This window comes from Takifugu flavidus, chromosome 18 (genome assembly GCF_003711565.1).
Source record: "Takifugu flavidus isolate HTHZ2018 chromosome 18, ASM371156v2, whole genome shotgun sequence".
Taxonomy (NCBI): domain Eukaryota; kingdom Metazoa; phylum Chordata; class Actinopteri; order Tetraodontiformes; family Tetraodontidae; genus Takifugu; species Takifugu flavidus.
Genome location: NC_079537.1, coordinates 8261777 through 8283077, shown reverse-complemented (window position 1 = coordinate 8283077; position 21301 = coordinate 8261777). Strand labels below are relative to the sequence as shown.

The 21301-nt window shown below is 51.6% G+C and overlaps 2 protein-coding genes across 3 annotated transcripts; one reads left to right on the top strand and one right to left on the bottom strand.

Annotated features, from left to right (window-relative positions):
- Positions 1-2210: 2210 nt before the first annotated feature.
- On the top strand, positions 2211-5839 carry LOC130514779 (somatostatin receptor type 2-like). 2 transcript variants are annotated; one of them, XM_057014573.1, is made up of 2 exons: positions 2211-2522; positions 3641-5839. In XM_057014573.1, the coding sequence occupies exon 2, from the start codon at positions 3651-3653 to the stop codon at positions 4761-4763; it is 1113 nt and encodes a 370-aa protein (XP_056870553.1). In that variant the 5' UTR covers positions 2211-2522; positions 3641-3650; the 3' UTR covers positions 4764-5839. The 2 variants fall into 2 exon arrangements, with proteins under 2 accessions (XP_056870553.1, XP_056870552.1); XM_057014572.1 differs by having other exon boundaries at positions 2212-2513.
- A 326-nt stretch (positions 5840-6165) lies between these two features.
- LOC130514778 (ubiquitin carboxyl-terminal hydrolase 22-like) lies at positions 6166-21179 on the bottom strand. Its single transcript, XM_057014571.1, has 14 exons — positions 21024-21179; positions 20716-20924; positions 14747-14879; positions 13612-13725; positions 13421-13522; positions 13145-13311; positions 11894-12053; positions 11438-11543; positions 10369-10527; positions 9405-9531; positions 8684-8775; positions 8241-8303; positions 7960-8109; positions 6166-7883 (listed from the first exon to the last, which is right to left on the bottom strand). Exons 2-14 carry the CDS (start codon positions 20833-20835, stop codon positions 7841-7843), a joined length of 1536 nt encoding a protein of 511 aa, XP_056870551.1. The 5' UTR covers positions 20836-20924; positions 21024-21179; the 3' UTR covers positions 6166-7840.
- Positions 21180-21301: the final 122 nt, after the last annotated feature.

Below are 21301 nucleotides of genomic sequence, written 5' to 3'. Positions count from 1 at the left end.
TCACACATAACCGAGGACGCGTGTGTGTGTGTGCGTGTAGCGCACCTGTCAGCTCCGTGTGATACATCCTACCTGCCAAACGCGAGTGGACGCCTGAGTTCCCCCGAGAGCTATTATCTATTATCTCTGAGCTCTGAAGGGAAGAATGAAAAGCAATTTCAGCTTTGTGGGATTAGAGCACAGCAGCTTCGGGTGGGGGGGGGGTCCACAGCTTAATCCATACTCTCAAGTCGGGGTTGGAGACGCGCTGTGAGGGCTCTCCTGGCGAACATATAGGAAGCAGAATTGATCCGAGGCGTGCGGCGCTCTCAGGTCCGGCGAGTGGCGAAACGCCGCTACGAGTGAGTTTTCTGAATCTCTCCCACAATTTCAGCTGGCTTCAAGACGAATTCGAGAGTTGGCCACAGGTGGCACAAAGGCAGCCGGGCCGGAACAGGCCGCCATCCCAAAATGAGGCGGGAAGACGCCGCGGCGCCTGGGACCAGTCGAGAGCTCGGCTCGGCTCGGCTCGGCCCACTGCGTCACGTGTGTCGCTAAATCTGCACCCCAAACATCAGAATCAGCGCTAAAAACACACGTGCATGTAAAGGTTGCGAGTTGGCTGCCGAGCTCAAAGGCGGCTGACGCACAGGGAATACCGGAGCGCGTCCCGAGGCTTCATTTGCATTTTGATTGGTTTGTTTCACTGAAATGAAAAGAAAACCGGTCCAAAAAAGGACAGAAGGATCTAATCAATGCGACGGGCTTTGATTCCTGGCAGACGCCGCTGCTTTGGTCACTCGGGATGTAGAAGGGACGCAGCGATACGAGGAGTTTGACTGTTAATGGGACAAAAAGGGATGAATAAATAATTATAGAGGGAGACTCGTTTTCCCTGAGAGTCCATTTAGGCCGCGTTAAACACACTCAACAGAATAGCAACAGCTGGCGCTAATGTATGCTAGCGACCTGCGCGGGCTCGGTCTACCCCGATGGAATCTGTGATAAATTGCACAGTTGAACTACAGGTCCATTGTGGGTGTGTGAGAGTGCTGTTTTGGGGTTATTTTTTTTACATTATATAGTTTAAATTTTGGCGGGAAAGTCACCCGAAGCCCCTGGCTAGCACCGCACTCGTACTCAGAGGTGATTTCTTTTCCTGCTCCGTGTTTTCCAGAAATCCTGGTTAATGTGTTTCTCTCGCCATCGGTGCAAAAATGCTAACGGCATTAGCTTGATTCACAGCTGCCCGTGGCAACTATAATTGTTTATCAATTAGCCTGGACAGGAAGTAAAATGGATGGTCAGAAGGAAAGCTCCTCATACCTGAGTAATGCTTTAATTCACCCACATTTTCACTCCCCGAGTTATTGATTCCTCTACAAAAATACGTCTGGTTTGATTGCAAACGTCCACAAAAGCAACACGGTCACGTCTGATTTCAGACAGGCGGCGCTCGCCGCGGCCTGTCCGCCAAAGGTTCCCCTGTTCTCAGGGCACTTCCTGCTGGGATTGATGGTTTAATGATGCGTGGGTCCCGACAGCGGGATGAGGCGCTCATACTGGTTTCATTCGGGATGCAGACATAATATCTAAATCAATACGGCCTTTGAGAAGAAGCGGTCGCATAAAAGCTGCTGAACACACACGCGGGAGCCATTAGCAGCAAATCTGTGGCTGTGAGCCACAGCTTGATTAGCAAATCCATCAGTGCTAACAACACCTGTTGTTCCTCAGCCGGAATTGAAAGCGTTTACGACGAGGTGCGATTGCTCAACCTCCGGGTAAAGAATCGCGGCTGGTTCCCAGTTCAGGAGAGGAAAAAATGAGCTTTTCCCTCTTCACTTGTTAGCTCATGTTAGCACCATGGCAACCGCATGGATGCACCACTTGGTTTATGTCATGCAGGAAGATGATGGTAACCTCTCTGCTACCGTGAAAAAGGACACACGTACACGCGCTTATTAACGAATAAATTGTGCTCGCTGCTGCCCCCAATGGCCAAAATGTGAAGTAACTCATTTCAAAGGGTTTACAGAACACGAGCCCTCATTTAAAGTCTCTTTGCGATGTATTAATTGGTAGTTAAATCCATAAAACATCAGGCAAAGAGCAGAATTCCCGGAATTCCTCAAAACTTTACGTTACGCAGCACAGACGTAAAAGACCCCCCCCCACACACACACACACACTTCCATCAGGAGGTCATAAAAAGGCAGATTGTGCCCAGTTTGCTCAGGTCCTCTCTCATCCTCCCGTGAGTCCCTGAACACATCTGCGCGCTCTCTCCTGTCCTCTCCACTTCAGTCTGCGCGTCGCAGCGTCGCGCACAGGCGAGCGCGTCCGCGATCGTCCCACCTGTCCGACCCTGTTCGCCTCGTGCGCGGCGCATGTTCCGCCGTCCCTTCATAGAGGAGATATTAGCAGAGGTTTCTCATTTCCCATCACTCCGATGGCGGCGCGGCCAAAGTTGGAGGCGACACATCTGCTGTAAAGCTGCCGCGCGGACGCGGACGCGATTCCTGGAGTTCCAGGTAAGATGCGTTGGTGGGCTTTTGGGAAACTGTTTCCATCTCGTTCCAACGTTCTTCTGTCTGCATGTTGGGGAACCTGTCACGTTCCTGCAGGAGCTGCGCTTCCGCCACAAAGAGATTCAACTTAATTTTGGTTCCGGAGGGAAAAGTGCATTTTTCAGTTTTCCCAAACTGACCTGTTGCACAATTTTAAAGTGACAATTAACAGCGGATATTTTCAAACAGATCATCAGCTGTGACAATTCATTCGAATTTTAACAAGTTAGAAATATAAATTCATCTTTCTTGTCTGCCTGCCTGCCTGCCTGCCTGTCTGCCTGCCTGTCTTTCTGCCTGCCTGCCTGTCTGCCTGCCTGCCTGTCTGCCTGCCTGTCTTTCTGCCTGCCTGCCTGCCTGCCTGTCTGTCTGCCTGCCTGCCTGTCTGCCTGCCTGCCTGTCTGCCTGCCTGCCTGCCTGCCTGTCTTTCTGCCTGTCTTTCTGCCTGTCTGCCTGCCTGTCTGTCTGCCTGTCTGCCTGCCTGCCTCCCTGCCTGCCTGCCTGTCTGTCTGCCTGCCTGCCTGCCTGCCTGCCTGCCTGCCTGCCTGCCTGCCTGCCTGTCTGCCTGCCTGTCTGTCTGCCTGTCAGCCCTCCTGTGAGCAGCAACAGGCTCCATCTGCCCGTGGGGACGCTGTCGGCTCTGCTCGCCTCATTCCATGACTAAGGCTGCCCCCCCCCTTAAAAACCGGTAGAATATCTCAGATAAGCCGGAAGATCTCCTGAAGGGCGAATATTTCCCCGAGGGGCGATTATGGCGGCAGGGCGATTTCCCCGGGCAGCGCCGGGACCCGGAGCGTGCTCCCCTGGGTTCTCCGTCTTTATGCGCCCGCTCGGTCGGGTCCGGCCTCTCCGGAGATGAAACAACAAACAAACGAGCCGGCTTCAACGCTGTCACGCACCAGCGCTCATTTTAATTAGAGAAAGAATCAGAAATGAGGACTCCGACTCCATTTCCCCCCTGGGAAATACGGGAATCGATGCTCGGATCGACGTGGCGTAGAGGAGGGATGGGAGGAGATGAGAGCGGCGCTGCCGTCTCCGGGTCTCTGACGGGTCTCTGCCGGGTCTCTGACGGGTCTCTGCATGTGCAGGTGCGATGCCATGGACGCCTGGATCCTGCCACCGTCTCCCCTCAACCTGTCGGACCACCTCATGTACGACGGCTTCGAGCAGGCCAACGGGTCCGAGCTCCACGCCAACCGCACCGACCACAGCCTGAACAAGACCAGCACGGTGGTCATCACGTGCATGTACTTCCTGGTGTGCGCCGTGGGTCTCTGCGGCAACGCCCTGGTCATCTACGTCATCCTGCGCTACGCCAAGATGAAGACGGTCACCAACATCTACATCCTGAACCTGGCCGTGGCCGACGTGCTCTTCATGCTGGGCCTGCCCTTCATCGCCATCCAGCTGGCGCTGGTGCACTGGCCGTTCGGGCCGGTGCTCTGCAGGGTGGTGATGACCGTCGACTCCCTCAACCAGTTCACGTCCATCTTCTGCCTGATGGTGATGAGCATCGACCGCTACCTGGCCGTGGTGCACCCCATCAAGTCCACCAAGTGGCGGAAGCCGCGCGTGGCCAAGACCATTAACGTGGCCGTGTGGGGGGCGTCGCTGGTGGTCAACCTGCCCATCGTCATCTACAGCGGGATCATCACCAAGCAGGACGGGTGCTTCTGCACCATCGTGTGGCCCGAGCCCGAGGAGGCCTACTACACCGCCTTTATGATCTACACCTTCATCCTGGGCTTCTTCCTGCCCCTGCTGGTCATCAGCCTCTGCTACGTCTTCATCATCGTCAAGGTGAAGTCGTCCGGCATCCGCGTGGGCTCCTCCAAGAGGAAGCGCTCGGAGCGGAAGGTGACGCGGATGGTGTCCATCGTGGTGGCCGTGTTCGTCCTCTGCTGGCTGCCGTTCTACGTCTTCAACGTCACCTCGGTGACGGGCAGCATCAGCGCCACGCACGTCCTGAGGAGCACCTTCGCTTTCGTGGTGGTGCTGGGCTACGCCAACAGCTGCGCCAACCCCATCCTCTACGCCTTCCTGTCGGAGAACTTCAAGAAGAGCTTCCAGAACGTGCTGTGTCTGCAGAAGGTCGGCGGGCTGGACGAGGCGGAGCGCAGCGACAGCCGGCAGGATAAATCACGCATGATTAACGACCCGACCGAGACCAGGAGCACCCTGCTGAACGGAGACCTGCAGACCAGCATCTGAGAAGTCGTCCCTTTCCCGCCCGATGGCGTCTCTGGGGACGCATTGATCAGCTTAAACACACCTGCGTCCCTCAGCTGTGTGCTACGCCTGTATATTAAAGCCTGATTTGTTCTGTTCTCCTGTAAATAAATGCTGCCTCTGAAATCTTCTCTGCAGGTTTGTGGCTGTCGTTCACGGCTTTCTTTGTTCAGTGTTGCGCACAAATATCAGGTGTGCTCGTGTAGTTCTCCGGTAAATGTAAATATCTGTACAGGAAGTCGTTAGCAACGTGGCTACGAGGCGTCTTTATGAGCATTTACACAAATGCCTGTTTTTACCATAATTACCGTATTTCCCCCGTTCTTGTTGCTGATTGGTGGATCAGCTTTTACAGTGTCAAATATTGTTAAAAAGGAAAAAAAAACCCTGAATGTTTAAATGTAATTTTCTCTCTGCTGACCTTTGTGTTGCAGATTTTGGATGTGTCTCTTATTTCTGTCGGGTGTCTCTCTGTGCACGTTGACCTTTCGGATGTAATTTGAGGCATTTTGTTTCTGACGGATGTGAATTTGTGAAGGGCTAGAACACACAACACTCCATCTCCGGTGTTCAACACTCGCTGAATCACATGACAGGTCATAAATAACGTGCACACCATGCTGATCTTTTGCTGCATTGATCTCCACTCACCGGTCTCCCGAGAATATAAAGAAAAGCGTGTTATTGATGTGCATATTCAGCATCATGTGAGCGATACTGTTGCTGCCATGGTTACACTGATTATCACAACAATCGCCCCAGATGTAAATGTAGTCAGTGTTTGCATCAGACTCACCTCTGTAGTTGCTACCTGCTCTCGAGCACAACGCTGTCCGAGCGCCAGCTCCGACTGAGGTCAAACTGTCTTAGCGGTGCTGCTGGGACGTCCGAGGAAGAACCTGAACTTGGGTTTGTCAGCTCTGATGAGCCGGTAGAAGAAAAACAATTTATTGGTTGATAGTCACGTGATCTGCATGTTGAATGACTTCTGCCATGTTTAATATTGTGGAAGTGTTCCATCACCGAAAAGGTGCATGAATAAAAGATACATTCATAAACTAGTATGTTTCTTCACCCTATTAAGAATATGGATCTATCAGTCAGTTGAGAATTTAATGATGTTGGTTAGTTTTGCATCATATCACGTAGTTTATTATTAGAGGCTCACTGAAGGCGCACGAAGGTTGTTTTTCTAAACGCAGAATTCGTTTGTCCACACGGGGGCGCCAGAGTAAAGCGAGCGCTTGCAAACTCCGGAAGAGTTCAAGTTGAACATTTATTTTAATTTGCAGTCCATCTCTATAAATAACAGCCCGTGTGTTTCTTCCGAGGTAAGAGAAGCCCTGAAGATGACGGGAAGAGGGGAAAAAAGACGGCACACATATTCCAGTTTTTTTCCAAGTTTAATCACTGAAACGGATAATGAAGCTCTGCTCTTTCTTATCGTTTCAGCTACATCCCTGAATGTCCTCGGGCGGCCTTGGCTTCTCCGAGACACAGACCCTAGTATCTTTGATTCGCCCGCTGCCCTCGGGCCGAGGGTCCGCAGTGGGCTCAAGGATGTGCACGTGGGTGCAAAATGACAGAGCAGCTCTTTAACAAGCGGGGTTCGTGGTTCTGAGGTGGCGTGGACATGTGATTGGTTAGAGCCCTCATCTGATAACCGAGTAAACACTTGAATTCAACAGACACGCGCGCGCGCACACACACACAAAAACGAGAAACCAAACAGACAGCAACACCCTGACGCGGGTGTGTGTTTGAGACAGCGTACTGATTGGACAGAGAACTGGGTTTGCTGCACTGCAGAGGCAACACACACCACTTATGCAGCAGCCACGGTTGCCATGGAGAAGATGGATTCACAGCCGGCCTGTGGTCACACCGTGCCCGTATATGTGCAGTGTGTTTTAGCCTCCCTCTGAGTGTATTTATAGCTCACATCATCATCTTCCCGCCTCTGAAAACAGCGCGGTAAAGGCCCGCAGGCGTCGCCGATGGCGGGTTTTTTCACATATGCTGAGGCCAGGAGCCCAGTCACGTGCAGTCACGTGCTCTTTCGATGTCCTGCTCAGGCATCTGAAGTGGTCCGTGACGCGAACCGAGGTGTTCCGCAGCCTCGCCCGCCGCCGCCCGCAGCCGTCTCCTCAGAATGCCCGGCCCACATTCGGCATCTACAAAACTGCCGGAACGTGAGCGAATTTAATCGTCGTCATTATACCCACAATTCCACAAGAATGAAAGTATAATATGTCTGCAAAGAAAGAAAGAAAGAAACAAAAAAAGGAACGTCTCCGGCTGTGCCGTAAACCGAAGACGAGGAAACCGCGGGTAAACAAAACGACTCAATAATTCATCCGAACGACTTAAAAAAATAGATATATCCTGCCCCCGACCAGACTTACAAACGACTCGACACGTAAATAATAAAATGTGAGCACTCGGGTCCAAATCTGCTTCGTTTCCATGGCAGCACCTCCGGAGACGCTGCCTTTTTTAGCGTCTGAGCTCTCCCATCACCTCTGTGCTCCTAAAACATAAGTGTACTGGATTCAAAGAGTATTTCACAAAGGAGCAGAGCGCCCCGACACACCCGTCCTGCTCTCAGTGGCGTGCGGCAGGAGCGTCTTCAGTCCTGGGATGCATATGACGACACACGTGTCTCGTTTTAAATGCTTGGTCAGTCGAAATGAAAGCACCATGGGAGGAAGGTGGAGGCGAGTGTGTGAATACTAGGAGAAAGAAAAGAATCCAGGTGTGCCCATCGATCATGCTCGGACTCCCCTGCAGCGGATGGGGGGGGCGCGGGCCTCCCCCTCCAGCCTGACCTTGTCCTCCCACTCTTCCTCCTCTTCTTCATTCAGGTTTGTCAAGTAGATGCCAAGAAGTAGCTCAGTGCTTGTTTGATTCTGCATGTTATCATTTACTCTTTTTTTTTGTCCTCTGGAGCCGGAGGAGCCGACTGTTTAAGTCAAACAGTTTCAGGTAGGTTTGTGTGTTTGGGTTCCGTCCTTTTCCCCACAACTCTCGCGGTTCTTGGTGTTCTTCCATCAACGGTTCTACTCGTACTCCAGGAACTGTTTATGGTAGAACAAGAGATACCTGAGGAGAACACACAGTCCAGGTTGGATTCTGCTGACCTCTGTACTGTTCTGACCTCTGGCGCTGGTGTTCTTACCCTTCGCTATCGAGAACATCTTTAATGCTGGCCTTGGTGATTATGGCATCATCGCATTTGAACCACTGGTCCTTGTGCTGGCGGATGAAGCTGGTGTAATGGCCGCTCTCTAACGTGCCCTGGTGGTTGACCACGGCAAACAAGGAATATCTGCAGAGCAAAAAAAAAGATGTAAAATATATCTGCCTATCGTAACAGTCACAGGTTTAAACATAAACAAAAGGCTCTTGATTTTTGTGTAGATTCTTTGGTGATGGAGGTGTCATCCAGAAAGTACTCACTTATTATCGTTGTTTAACACCTCGACCGTCTGTTGGTACTGTCCGTTCATTCTGCTCTCTTTACTGCAGAGGACCAAGAGACAAAAACGGTTTAGGAAACACTGAAGCACTACGTCACACAACCGCTAGGTGGCAGAAGGACCCCGCGTCTGGACCTGGTGTATTTCCTGTCACTGCTGCTTAATGATGCTTCTGCCTGGGCACAGAGTTGAATGGATGCTACAACCACAGGGGTGGGGTGTGACTGCTGCTGCACACTCTATGAAAAGCTGGGGTGTATTTTTAGAGCGTTTAACAACATTGTGCCACAGATGAATGCGGGTCTGGTTTACAACACATACGCGTCGGGCTGTACATCAGCACAAGACACCAGCAATATTAGTGCCGCTGTGATTAATGAGCTGCTGCAAGTGCGGTAAAAGGCTCGCTGAGCAGACATTTACCTGGATGCCATGAAAGGAGTCATGTCCAACTCTAGAGGGAAGGAAACGTATGTAGTGATCTTCCGCCGGAGCTTCGCCGAGTGCTCAAACCTCTGGGGAGAGGGGTCGGAGAGAGACGATAAGAGGGGAGGAAATTAGGAAAAATGGAGAGTGGTGGGGAGGCAGGTTTGGAAATAACAGGTATTATCGATTCATTACTGAAAACACAGCTAGGGAAGAGCGAAAACCCACATTCTGCTCCCTGATTTACACCTTCATTATGAGATCCTAAGAGGCGCGGCTCAACTGAAGCCTGTGTTTCAGTCACCCGTTCCTATGAATAACATAAATACATTATGGGCCTGTTCCAATAAATAAAACATGGGCAGTGGAGGACTGTAGGAGTCATTAAGATTGTAGGTGTCCTGGGACACTTTGTGAAAGAGCTGCACGGCAGGAGGTAACGTGCCAACAACCCAATCGAATTCGAAACACTCCCACACACATGCACCAGACAGACGCTGTGGACAGGAGGACGCGCGCAGACAGGGAATCTGTGTAAAGTACAGGATGAGCTCTTTATTACAAACAGGGAGAATTCGGGAGAATAATGACATGTCCCAATCCCAGCGCAGCAGCCTCGGGACGCTGCAGCATCTGCTGTTGGTAAAGTAGCGACAGAGGAAACGCTGGATAAGGCAGAGAGACGGATACTGTAACACATTATTACTGACTGACTCACTTTCAGATGGAAACACGCTACAATGGGGAGCTTCTTCAATGTCAGCTGTTTGGTGGACTCCTGGTAACTATGGCAACCGCCACATTTGATTTTGGCACTGCTTCCTAGATGCTCGGGCCGGGTGAACCTGCACGGAGAGGATTGGAATGAGAGAGACGGTGTGTGTTACATGAGCAAGGGAGCTGAGAACAAGCAGGAAGTAAAAACAGGGATCTTATTAAAAAAACACAGAAGAAGAAACTGCGGTTATATTTGGTGGGACTTTGTTGCCTTTTGAGTCTCGCAGGTTGTAACTCCATTAGGACATTTTAATGATGCATGAGGTTCTGGGTATGGAGCCACTCTAAAAGACTTTACCCACCACCCAGAGCACCACCCAGTTCTGTGCCTTTAAGAGACTCGCTGCAGCAACTGGGGGGTGGGGGGTGAGGCGCTGCGGTGAAAAAAAGAAGAGTCGGAAAGATGCGAGCGAAGGGGAGGATGAGACAAAGTGAGAGGCAGCGGGTGAGGGCACAGAGGAGAAGGAATTATGTGGAGTGGGGAGGGAATGAAATAAGATGAGGAGAAAGGGGGGAAGCAAATTGCATGAATAAAGAGGCTGCAGAAGACGGGAGAGGGCACGCCTGCTCGGCAAGCTGATGAAGGTTCAAGATGAGATCTGGGGGAAACGGGGCCGCTGCACACGAGTACAATATACACGGGAACCCTGGAGCAGATGGATCCTGGTTATTTGACAACATGTGGACAGATGCAATCACATTAGGGGAGGAAAAGTCCCGACTTCCTGAATATTATCACCCACGTATGCAGAATTTGACGAGTCAGTGAAGGCATCGCTTCAAAGGCATCTGGTCGTTGGTGCATCGAGGGCATCGGATTCCCACCCTTAAATCTTTTACGAGCTGGATCTGGGGTTGATAACGAAGAAACTACTCTGACAGGCACTTGAGAGGACAGGCTGTACCTGCGAAGGCAGTCTGTGAGCGTGGTCGATCCTGACAGGTGGCTCTCTCCGTTCATGGTGCCGCCATCGCCACCAGGGCTGAGGGGCCAGAAGGGCGTGGATGAGCCCGGGAGGTCCAGACTGATGTCCCAGAATGGGTCTATCGTCGTGGAAACGCCGCTACAGGGAAGGGAAAGACAGAATTAAGCCCAATGAGTCCAATTCACTGACTCTGCTGCTGTAGTGAGGAAGCGATGATGACATCATTTGTGGGCTGAAATTCATAGAGCCCATGGATTCTGAACGTTTGTTTAAGCCCGCTGGGGAGGGGGGGAGGGGGGAGAGAGTGCGCGTGCATGTTGTTCTCCTTGTTCATTCAGGCTCATTTGCAATTCTATTAAATGTTGCATCACAGAAAAACTGGCTTTGATGACTGTGAAGGCCTTTGGCCCGAGAGGAACTGAAGCTGCCTGTGCAGCTACTAACGTGTACAGTACGAGTCCGGGCCAGCAGACCTGATGTCCATTTACCAGGGAAGAGCCTTAATGGTTGGTACATTTATAGCATCTAGACAGGACTGCTGTGCTTTAAAAACAACTGTCCTCCGTCATCTGTCATGAGGAGCAGTTTTGTAAATTGTGAAAAGGTTTAAAGCGATCTCTGCGTCGGCCGTCACGCCGTTCTAGCCTCGGCTCGTCTGCTAGCCTGGCCGCAGAGCTCTGCGGCTCAGTGTAGCGTGCTGGTGTTAATGTGACAGGACAGCTCTAGGGGGCAGGCAGGCAACGCTTGGCTTGTGCTGCTGTCTAGACAACAACCCCCACCAACACACGGCCACCGCCCGCCCTCCCTTCCGCAGGCTCTGCGGGGACCGGGGCTTTAAATAAGAGCGGCGGCGAGGGCACGGCGTGTAGATCGGCCGCTCCAGGAGGAGGCGCGTTGCCTCCATCGATCAGCAATGAGAGGTGGTGGTGTTGAGAGTCCACGAGAGGATAGGTGTGATGGATGAAAAAGTAAATGTGAAACGGGGGGGGGGCTGGCGTCTAACCCTCAGACACACAAACACACACACACACACACACACAGTACGTACTGGCAAACCTGGCAGGTGACATCTGATTGCAGCCCCCCCGTGAAGATTTGGTCGATGATGCAGTTACAGTGGTTTGGATTGTTGGCCTTCTTCCCATTGTCGTCTCCTGGAGAAACAAAGAGCGCAAGCTTAAACACACAGACAACACAACGGGCCCTTTAACAGGACTCCGGACTTCTGTGATGTGGCGCCCCGCTGCAAAGGGCCGCCGCCGCCACCGCACCTTCCCGATTCCACAACTAATCGAAGTCAAATCTCAGCGATTCTGAGCGACGGCACCAGGGAACGATTGACATTCTCGCCGCTTGTTTCCCGTCTCCTTGAGAAGCACCTTTGTCATGCTTTAGTGTGCTTCTGAAGCGAGCCAGCGTGTGCTGTGCTGCAACACTGGCAGCAGGTGAAAACACCCAAGGCCGCTCCGTCGCTACAGGAAACCAGCGTCGGAACATAACTTACTGATTGTGTCCCCTTTGCAGTGTCTGTGCAGAACGTCCAGCGCTGCGATGAGGAACTCGTGGGCATCTTGCTGCTCGTAGCCTGCCAGATGGCGCGCGTGAGTCCATACTAAGTGCAGCAGCCGGAAGGGAATGTGGGGCGAACGGTGGCCCGAGTAGAACTGGGGAAAAGGAGGGAAGGTGAGGCGTTAGGAGCGGGTTAGCCAGCGTTTGTGGTTTCAATGCCACGCTCATCATCTTTACACAAGTCACAGCAGATTCCATAACTACAACCGGCCTTTAATATGGAACGTGTGCAGAGGGCGTGCACAATGTGGATGGAAATGAGGAAAACTTAGCCAGTGTGGTTGCCATAGAAACTGACAAGCAACGATCCAGGTGGGGTTGAGGAGACTGAGCCAGAGTAACTGAGCCAGTCTGGAAAACTCTGTTTGGGCAGTTTGGAGGCAGCTGACAAGGAAAGAACTAAAAAGATGAGTAGGAAAGAGAGAAAGAATGAGAGGGTGGTCAGAGGGGGGGCGAGGCTGTGGGGTGTGAGAGGGGTCGTATCACAGAGGCTGGTTAGAAGAAGAAAGATGGCGGACATACAGACGTTTACAACAGTGGTTGAGGTTCCGTTGGGAGGCTGCCATGTTTCTTTCAGGGAGATTAATCCTTCACAACTGACCCTGAAATCTTCTCCCTCTGCCAAAGCTGAAGACCTGAACGCTGCCGTACGGCAGCGAGATGCTCTCCGTCGGCGTTCCACGGCTGAGAGCCTCGGTTTAAGGGAGGTTGAGGTGACTCAAGCGATTATAGCACAACTCGCCATCTGTGGGCTCATACATATACTAGGAACTGAGAGGGTGGAAGAAATAAAAAAAGAACACAGCGAGGCAGCGTGGGAGTGAACCTGGCAGAAATTACGTAACGCTCGGGGTCGAAGGGGCTGTTAGATGTAAACGCTGAACCTTTACAGCAGAGATGGGATTTAAAACGCTGCAAATTGCTGCGGAACATATTCTGAATTGGCTAATTGTGTACATTAAAAGGTATAATTACTGCAACGTGCTCATTCATTTCTCCGTTTTCTCTGTGCCTTCCTGTCGAGCTCGATCTTTCCCTTCGCTGCGCCCTCAACAAAGCTGTGACTCAGCCGTCTGCGGTGGAGAACGCTGTGGGAGAACGTTCGGCGCGATATCTTAAATTAAGGCTCCTTCCCGCACGTGATGAAACGGGCGCATGCATCAGGCCTAAAGCATTCGCGCCATACCTCCTGAAAGAGCTGCGACATCTCGCACACCAGGCAGGAGTTTGATTGCATCTCGCACTTGTGTCGGTCTGAGAGGAAGAAATCTCGCAGCAGCGGCGTGTGCGTTAGCGCCTGAACGATGCAGTTCATGAAACACGTGTTGCCCAGGTTTATTAGCCCTCGTAAACCTGCGGCAGGAGGGCAAACAAGGAGATCGCAACATGTTACTCAAGCAGAGGAGAAAAGCAAACTGGCAATTTTACCATTTGTAAAAACGACGTGTAGTGTGTTACCCACCTATAGTACAGTTTGTAGTTATTTTCCGCCGTTTTGGATTGTGTCGTAGTAACTCCAGCTCTCTCTTAGTGGGCTCCCATGTTGTGTATTTTTCCCCTATGCCTATGGAGAAAAGGAAATGCAAACATACGAAGGTGACGTCAAGTCAATATCCCTACAGCTGCATCACTGGGCTGGCAGAGATGAGGTACCTTGCAATTTCCAAGCTTTCCTCTGCTCCTCTTTGGCAATCTGTTCCATGTCTTTATCGTATATGTAGTCCTGACACACAAAACAATATATCCCGCCGTATAATAAGTCTATCGCTGGAAGGAGAGAGAGAGAGAGAGGAAGATTGGAGCAAAATTACAAATGGATTTTCCCACCATAGTAACACACATTCGGCTTTATTTCATTGTTCAGCCGCGGCGCTGCCGCAGTCACAAAGTGCTTGCTGGATTATGATTCCATCTCGTTTCTTACTAACCGGCACATCATCCTCATCCACCCTAAATACCGACAATACCTCGGCTCTGTTGCCGTGACAACCTATTTTTAGCCTGACTGGACATTTTTTTGGTGCTTCGCACATTGAAGAAAGCGAGCCAATACATGGCGGAGAAACCCTGACTCCGGCACCATCGGGTCCGCGAGTCTGGAAGGATTTAGACAAAACGCTCTCGTTTGGCCTTTTAAGGCGGCCAGGAGGGGGTACGGGGCGGGGCCAAAGGAGCTGAAAAAGATGTGAAAAGAGAGGAAGTTGCTATCCTGCAGCCGGGGACATGGGATTAATTTGATTAGAGGTGGGGAAGAGGAGCGCCAGTGTCAGGGCAGCTCAAAGCTAATTAACACTGCAGCCGCGTCGTCTCTGAGCGCCACCAAACTGCTGAAATGCATTAATTCAATTAAAGCCGTTCACACGGCCAGCAAGCCACCTTACATTCTCCCCTGATAAATGTTTAGTTGCCCTGATCAGGGTAATGCTAAAATGCTGCTCATTAGTGTCATTGTCTCATTTAGCATAATTAGCATTTCAAACTGGAGTTAGCCTGAGCTGTGGATTAATGTCACCAAACCTGCCCTTTCATTTTGTAAAGGCGTCATATATCGAATTAAACCCACGACATTTGACTGGATAAGGCATTCCCATGGGAACGATAATCCGCTGCAATTTTCCTTTCAGCTCTTCTTCTTAGGGGAGGAAGCTGCCCAATGTGAAGCTGTAATCCTGGTGGCTGATACTGCAGTGGGCCACAGGGGTGTCTGTGAATGCGCAGGCAGACGTGATGGGACTCAGCCTGCGAGGCTGCAGGGACGCTGCGGCTTTGAGGGAGCGCCGAGGCTTACCTAGGTTGTGCCTCTTGCTCTTGGCGTGCTCGTGGATGTGTTTCTTCGTGAAGCAGCCAAAGAAAACGCAGTAGAGGCAGGAATGGAGTCGGTTCAGGTGGGCACCACACATGTGACAGATGCACGACTTGGCCTGGGGAGAGAAACATCAAGCAGGGCGATATTTGGTGAGAGTAGCCTCTATGGCGGGGGACGACAGCGCCCATTTATGATGGACAATGGCGAAGCGGAGTCAGCCACACGAATGTTATAGAGCCCAAAAGGTTGGAAAAAACCTGAAGCGAGGACGGCCTTAATCCTACAGAGTCCGTTGTCACATCCTGTTCCGTTTAATGAGATTCCAAGTCGAATCGTTCGCACGGCGACGCACGCAGGGCACGGTGGGATTTAATGCTCAGCGGGCGCGCTGGAGGAACGGTCTGAGGCACGTGCTAATGTAGCTTTTACTTGAAATACAAAGAGCCAATTAAAAAAATGTTGTAATCTGAAATGAAGAACAACTGGTAATCACTGAGACTGTTTGCACATACAGGCGCTGCTCAAATAATGAGCCGGATCGGAGCTCTATTTGCACGTACACGCCGAGCGCAGGTACTTCCTGATTAAACATTAATGTGCTAGTGGCACAACACTACGGAGGCGCGAGGGTGCGTGGTGACAAATGCAGGGCTGCAAAACTCACAGTGGGTGCGTTCGGGCCAGTGCGAGCAGGCTGCGTTTTGATGACGGTGCAGCACAGGGGATATTCGGGGGCTGCAGACCCTAAGCTCTGTTTTTATTCATATCGACCAGACGGCTCTGCGTGGGTGTGTGCGGGGGAGGGACAACGGGGAAATGAAGTGTGTAGAGATCAGATATTGGGGGAAAAGGCGTTAGTCTCTGCCCGTCACCCATTAGACCAGGACTCCTAGACAAAAAGCAAGACCCCCCCCCTCCCCGCAGATGCCCAGTGCTGCCCCTACCCCCTTGGGACTGCCTCAAAGCCCATTAAATGGGGCAGAAAATCTATCCCTACTCAAGCACTTCCCCGGCTCCTCAACGCTCCCTCCCAGTTCCTCGGCGTCAGCACTTCTGGATCGAGCCTTTTAATGTTCACATCGGGTCAGCTATTGATCAGGAGCCGGCTCAGATGACTGGACGTGTCGGCCTGGCGGCGAGCTCACGTTAGCGCTCTATACCCTAGCTGGGATGCCCTCTTTCAAGTCAAAAGGGCGGGGCTGGATCAAACCGTATTGAGCTCCGGCTCCGCGGAGGAGCAGCTGTGGAAAATTACGTTCCCTTCCTGGGAACATTGCAAGCGTTTGCCACAGTAACGACGACCCAATAAATACCACAGAACGCCCTGCGACGCACACGCCGCTTACACCGGTCGACAGCCCCGTGTCTCCAGCCCATTTCAGCATTTTCCTCGCTTGACAATTAGGTTATGGCGTTCATATATTCAAACCGAGGCTCCGGCGTGAGCCGCCGATAGAGCGCGGTGCCTGGAAGATGACGCGCACGGTGGTCTGGCCCTTCCGAACGTGCTCCCGCTGCAGCAGAGAACTGAACAGGGAGGGGAGCGTCAATATAGAATGGAGCTTTATTAGAGCCGTGACTCACCGCGCCGCCTCGCACTCAGGGGTCTGCGCATGCTCCCCCCCCCCCACACACACACACATATTCATGTCAACCAAAGTAACGATAGTTGACAAGCATACTGCAGTCTGGAAATATGATGGGGGAAAAGCTCTCCGTGCACCCATGCACGGATTTTATTGTTATTGAGTGAGACAGGCACGTATAAACCTTGCTTTATCTATATTTAATATTAAGCTAAGGGAGGCTGGTGACGGCCCTTAATGGTGATGCTTCAGAGCTGCTGACTGACCTCGTGGGGCTGAGGCATGTCACCGCCTTGGCAGGATGAGGCCGGTGCCGGCTCCTCGGTCCACGCCGCCTCAACAGGCGGCCCTGGAGACCCCTGACATACAATTCTGGGGCTATTCTCAATTTCCTCCTGTCAACGTCAGCTCGTAAGGAACGTGCTCCCACCTCAGCCACGAATCGGGGAAAAAAAACTACAAAAAGAGGGTGTCTCGGAGAGATGAAGGAGAGTGGAGTTTGCCCTCATACTGTCATATGCTGCTATAAGATATTAGAGCCAAATCCCGAATCCCGGGCTTAAGGACGAGCTGGCAGCTACTTGCAATTTCCAGAAAATTTAATTTAACATTATGCATCAAAAGGAGCAAAAGGAGGTAAAGCAACCAAAAACAAAACCTGATGGTTCCTTGTGGTTCGTTTGCAACGTGATGAGGATACCGAGCTAAAAAAGGAACCCTGATTAATAGTTAATGAGGACACACCGTGTAGGATGTCACAAAGCAGGAAACTACAGCCTGTATGGCGCATATCTATACGAATCCTCATCCAAATAGTAGATGCAACAAAAATGTGCATATTGGCATTAAAAAAAAATCCAGAAAGGAGCAATTTTGATTTTAGACTGGAGTTTAAATGTCCCAGTATTTTGCCAAAAAAGGGAAAGCGGTTCAAAAACTCTGCTCGTCCAAGAGCAGATTTATGAGGTGTGAAGAATAAATAAATAAAAATGGAAGAATAAAGGCAAATATTTGCAGCGGAGTCGACGGCTCAGACAGCAGCGTGTTGGTGAGCACATATGGCTAACAGCGGAGCCAAAGTTTAACAAAAGGCAGCCTGATCGTTTATCAAACCTTGAAGCTACCATATGCCACCATTCTCTGCTGGGGAGGGGGGGGGGCGCGCGTATGCCTGTGCTCGTCCACGTGGGACTGCCGGTGTGATTGACAGCCCGGTTGTTCCCCTGCAGTCTCAGAGAGGAGTCAGTCCCATCGCTTCCATCCGCATCCCCAACTTCACGCCGTGGCCACAGGAACACGCACGACGGAGCCACGCAACATCAGAATCCCGCTGTTAAAAAGACGCTCGTCTATTAATCACAACAAATATTAAACCGCCAAGGACGGCTTTATAGCAGGCTCCAGGGACAACAGGGAGAAAAAGGAGCGTTTGGACTGGACGAAAACGACCGACTGGATTGAGGCTGGGCCGGGCCCCAGAGTGACTGACAACTCATTAGGCAGATGGTGCACTGGGGGGCGGCAGGACAGCAGCTCTATTGGCTCACTTGGACCGTGACCGGCACCGCATCCCTTCCCTTAACAAGTCGGTCTCCTTCCGAGTCTTTGCCGTGAGGACAGAACTGTCAATTACAACCCTTCCACCAAAGTCCCATAGAACTGTTGTCCAGAGGCCGAGCGGGCACTTTCCATCGGAAACAGTGAAGCACCCAAAGCCCCTTCAAGCCCGCCGCAGCGCCTAAAGGGGCCCGATGAGCTGCACTTGGAGGCCCCGAAGCTGCGAGTTAAAGTGGCGTGCAGCCGCTGAGAGGTTTAATCCGTACGCCGCTCTTTAGCCTGAGCCACAGAGCCGCGGCGGCGGTGACTGACAGATGGAAAGCCGCATTTGACACGACCTGAAAATACACGGAAGCACAGACGTGTGAAGGAATCGGACTGGACGCAGACCAGAAAGCCCGACATCAACACCAGCCCTCAGCCCGCACAACGAGCAGGGCTCGCAAGGCCAGACGAGAACAATAAGCTGGTAAAAACCCGAACGAGGAAGCCCGACGCCGTCATCGGGGAAAATCAAATGATTAATGCAAACTTGAATGTAGTGAACTGCCCGGGAACCACAGGGAAAGCGGGAGAAAGGCGGAAGCATTGGAGCGAGCGCAGGAAGAGGACGAGATCCTGATGTTACGGGTGCACGCTGATGAGTCAGGCAGCAGGTCTGTGATGTGATCTGACAAAGAGATCTGCTCACGGCCCACAAGCAGCCACTCTCTGCAATTGGCTGTGCACTCCTGTGCGTGTGTGTGTGTGTGTGTGTGTGTGTGTGTGTGTGTGAGGGAAAAATAGAGTGGCAGGAGCAAGTAAATGTGTCATCCTTAAATATTGATCAATGTTCCAACCTCTCAACTCTGCAGCAACATCTAGGAAACGCTTCCTCTCTAATCTTGTGTGCTCACTGGCGGAGGAGAGCTTAGCGCTGGTGCCGCCTCTTCTGATCATGTATGATTTATCAAACTCCAGTTCAATGGGCCCTCTGATCACGGCCCTCTCCCCTTGAATCAAAGCGACGCTGCATCTTGAAAGTCGCGCGTGGATGTTCCGCTAACCGCGCCTGCCGCGCTTCCATTGGGTTCGGAATTTTTACCCAGCGCCACTCGGGGAAGCACAGATGTATTCCCAAAGCAAAGCGCGGCATCATTTCAGATCTGTGGCCTCCGCTCCGCCATTTGTGATCCAAGCAGGTCGTGGACTGAGGGAGCAGAACAGGTGACAAATTCTCCTCCGATGCTCCCGCACGTTTAAAGGGATTAAATTTAGCCGGCGGCAGAGAGGGCGCAGGTTTGTAGTGAGGCTGTTGAGGCCAGACCACAAAGAAAGCAGCAAAAAACAGCACAAACGAAAGGTGGAGTCTAATGACGACACCGGCTCGGCACCCTCCACTCTCCGGTGGCTTCTAATACCTTCAAAGGAGACGGAGCTGAGGATTCCACAGAGAAACAAAAGTCTGCCTCACGAGAGAGTCTGGTGTCTGTGTTGTCCTGGAGCAACTCTGTACCGGCTCTGCAGGAATAGTCAGGAGCAAAAGAGCATGTGGGGGCGGGGGACACAGTACTGGCGCTCCTATACAGCCAAACAGGAGGGAAAACTGAGAGGGAGAGAGAACACTTCATTCAGGAAGTCTCCCTGCACCTCATGGACATATGATCGGTGTATAGGAGCAGCAGAGACAGGCGGTACCAAGGTCCGGCTCCTAGAGGAGCACTCTTGAGGCTCCAGGATTATCAGCATGTTGTGATGTCAATGAAAAACATACACCAACCCGAGGAGGCGGGCTGATAAGAATATGACAACATAAGTCTTATTTTATCCATGTCGGCACCAACGCCTTGCAAACCTGCTCACGGCAGCACAAATGCAAAGAGTCCGACGCCTCTTTAACTCCAGGTCAACTTATCACAAGATCAAAACTAGAAGATGTTCCCTGTTCTGTGCTCACAGGCGGTCAGCGACTCAGCCCAGAACCCTTCTAGCTCTTTGGGCACTTCCTATTCCAACACGAGGGTGCAAAAAAGCTCTGTCACTTTTATTTCTAATACAAAAAATGGGTGCAAAAATCATCATTCCAAATTTGCATTCCACCTTTATCTTTCAGGGGGAAAAAAGAAAGTCCGCTGCAGCCGATATGATCCATCAGCAGCATGACTGTGATACTGTAGGAGGGAAATGCAGGACCAAAGATGTATGAAACCAAATCATGCAAAGGAAAACAAGGGGAAAAGTTATTGGCAGCTGTGCGGGCCGACCTTGTGTGGGATGAGCTCCGGAGGAAACTGGCAATGAAGTCACCCGCAGACGTCCCGGCAAGCAAAGTGATGAGCGGACGACCGGTGCAGGGAAGGACAGTGACCCGGGACGACCGGCAGAGAAGCACTAATCTGTGGACCTGTTTGTTTGCGTGCGAAGCCACGCAAAGCGATCGCATTAGCCCTCAGCTACAACTCTCACTCAAGCCCAACTTTAGCATCGTGGCTAACGGCTCGGCACCGGCCAAGCGGAAGCTAACCCGCATGACTCTAAACAACAAAAGGGTGACAAATCTTTTATTGATGAACAGGAAATTCGAGAACCGGTCCAGTTTGTCAAGCGGAGCGTGACTGGCGCGACTTCACCGAGCCGGTGAGGTTAGCAGGAGCCGGAACCGTGAAGATTACTACGAGAACATTTGGAGCGAGAGGTGCTCAAAGACATCCTGCATTTGTGCATCATGTGGGACATCACTCGCCCTCCACTTTCTGCAATAGTTTGCACATCAAAAATCACAGAACTTTTGTTTTCTGAATGTAAGGCTGCAGTTTACTGTGTTTTTACCTTGCGTCTCCTCGTCTCAGCAGTACCAGTCCAAACAAAGCATTGGTATATGACTCGAAGGTTTTGTTTCCAATTATCCACCTTATAGCCGTTCACATGGGAGCACCCGGCCGGACTCATGACAGACAAAACATTCAGTTTGGGTTCATAGGTGACAAGGAAACGTCTCCTGGATGATTCACTCGGCTAGTTAGCACGAAGTATCTGTCCTGCAATGGTTTCCGTTTGGAAATGGGACAATCGATTTAGAATCCAAATGCACCTCGGGCATTTGAACAAACACGGTCTTTGATAAACGACAAATAAACCTGTTCATGTAGTTAACTAGGAGGAAAGCCAGTCCGCTTAGAATTCTGCTCCCTTGTCTGTGTTGACAGTTGCCTTTCTCCTAAAACGTTAGCTCCTCTTCACTCTCTCGATTAGTTAGCTTTCTTTCTCTACTTAGCCTGCTAGCGCACCGCTCCAGCCTCACGAGCCCGCCCCGTGCACGCCGTGATTTGCCAACACAAAGGCCTGACGTCATCAGGTCGCCCCGCCCCGGAGCACGTACGGTGCGCTTGTTTTGGAGCCCGACGTGCTCCCGATG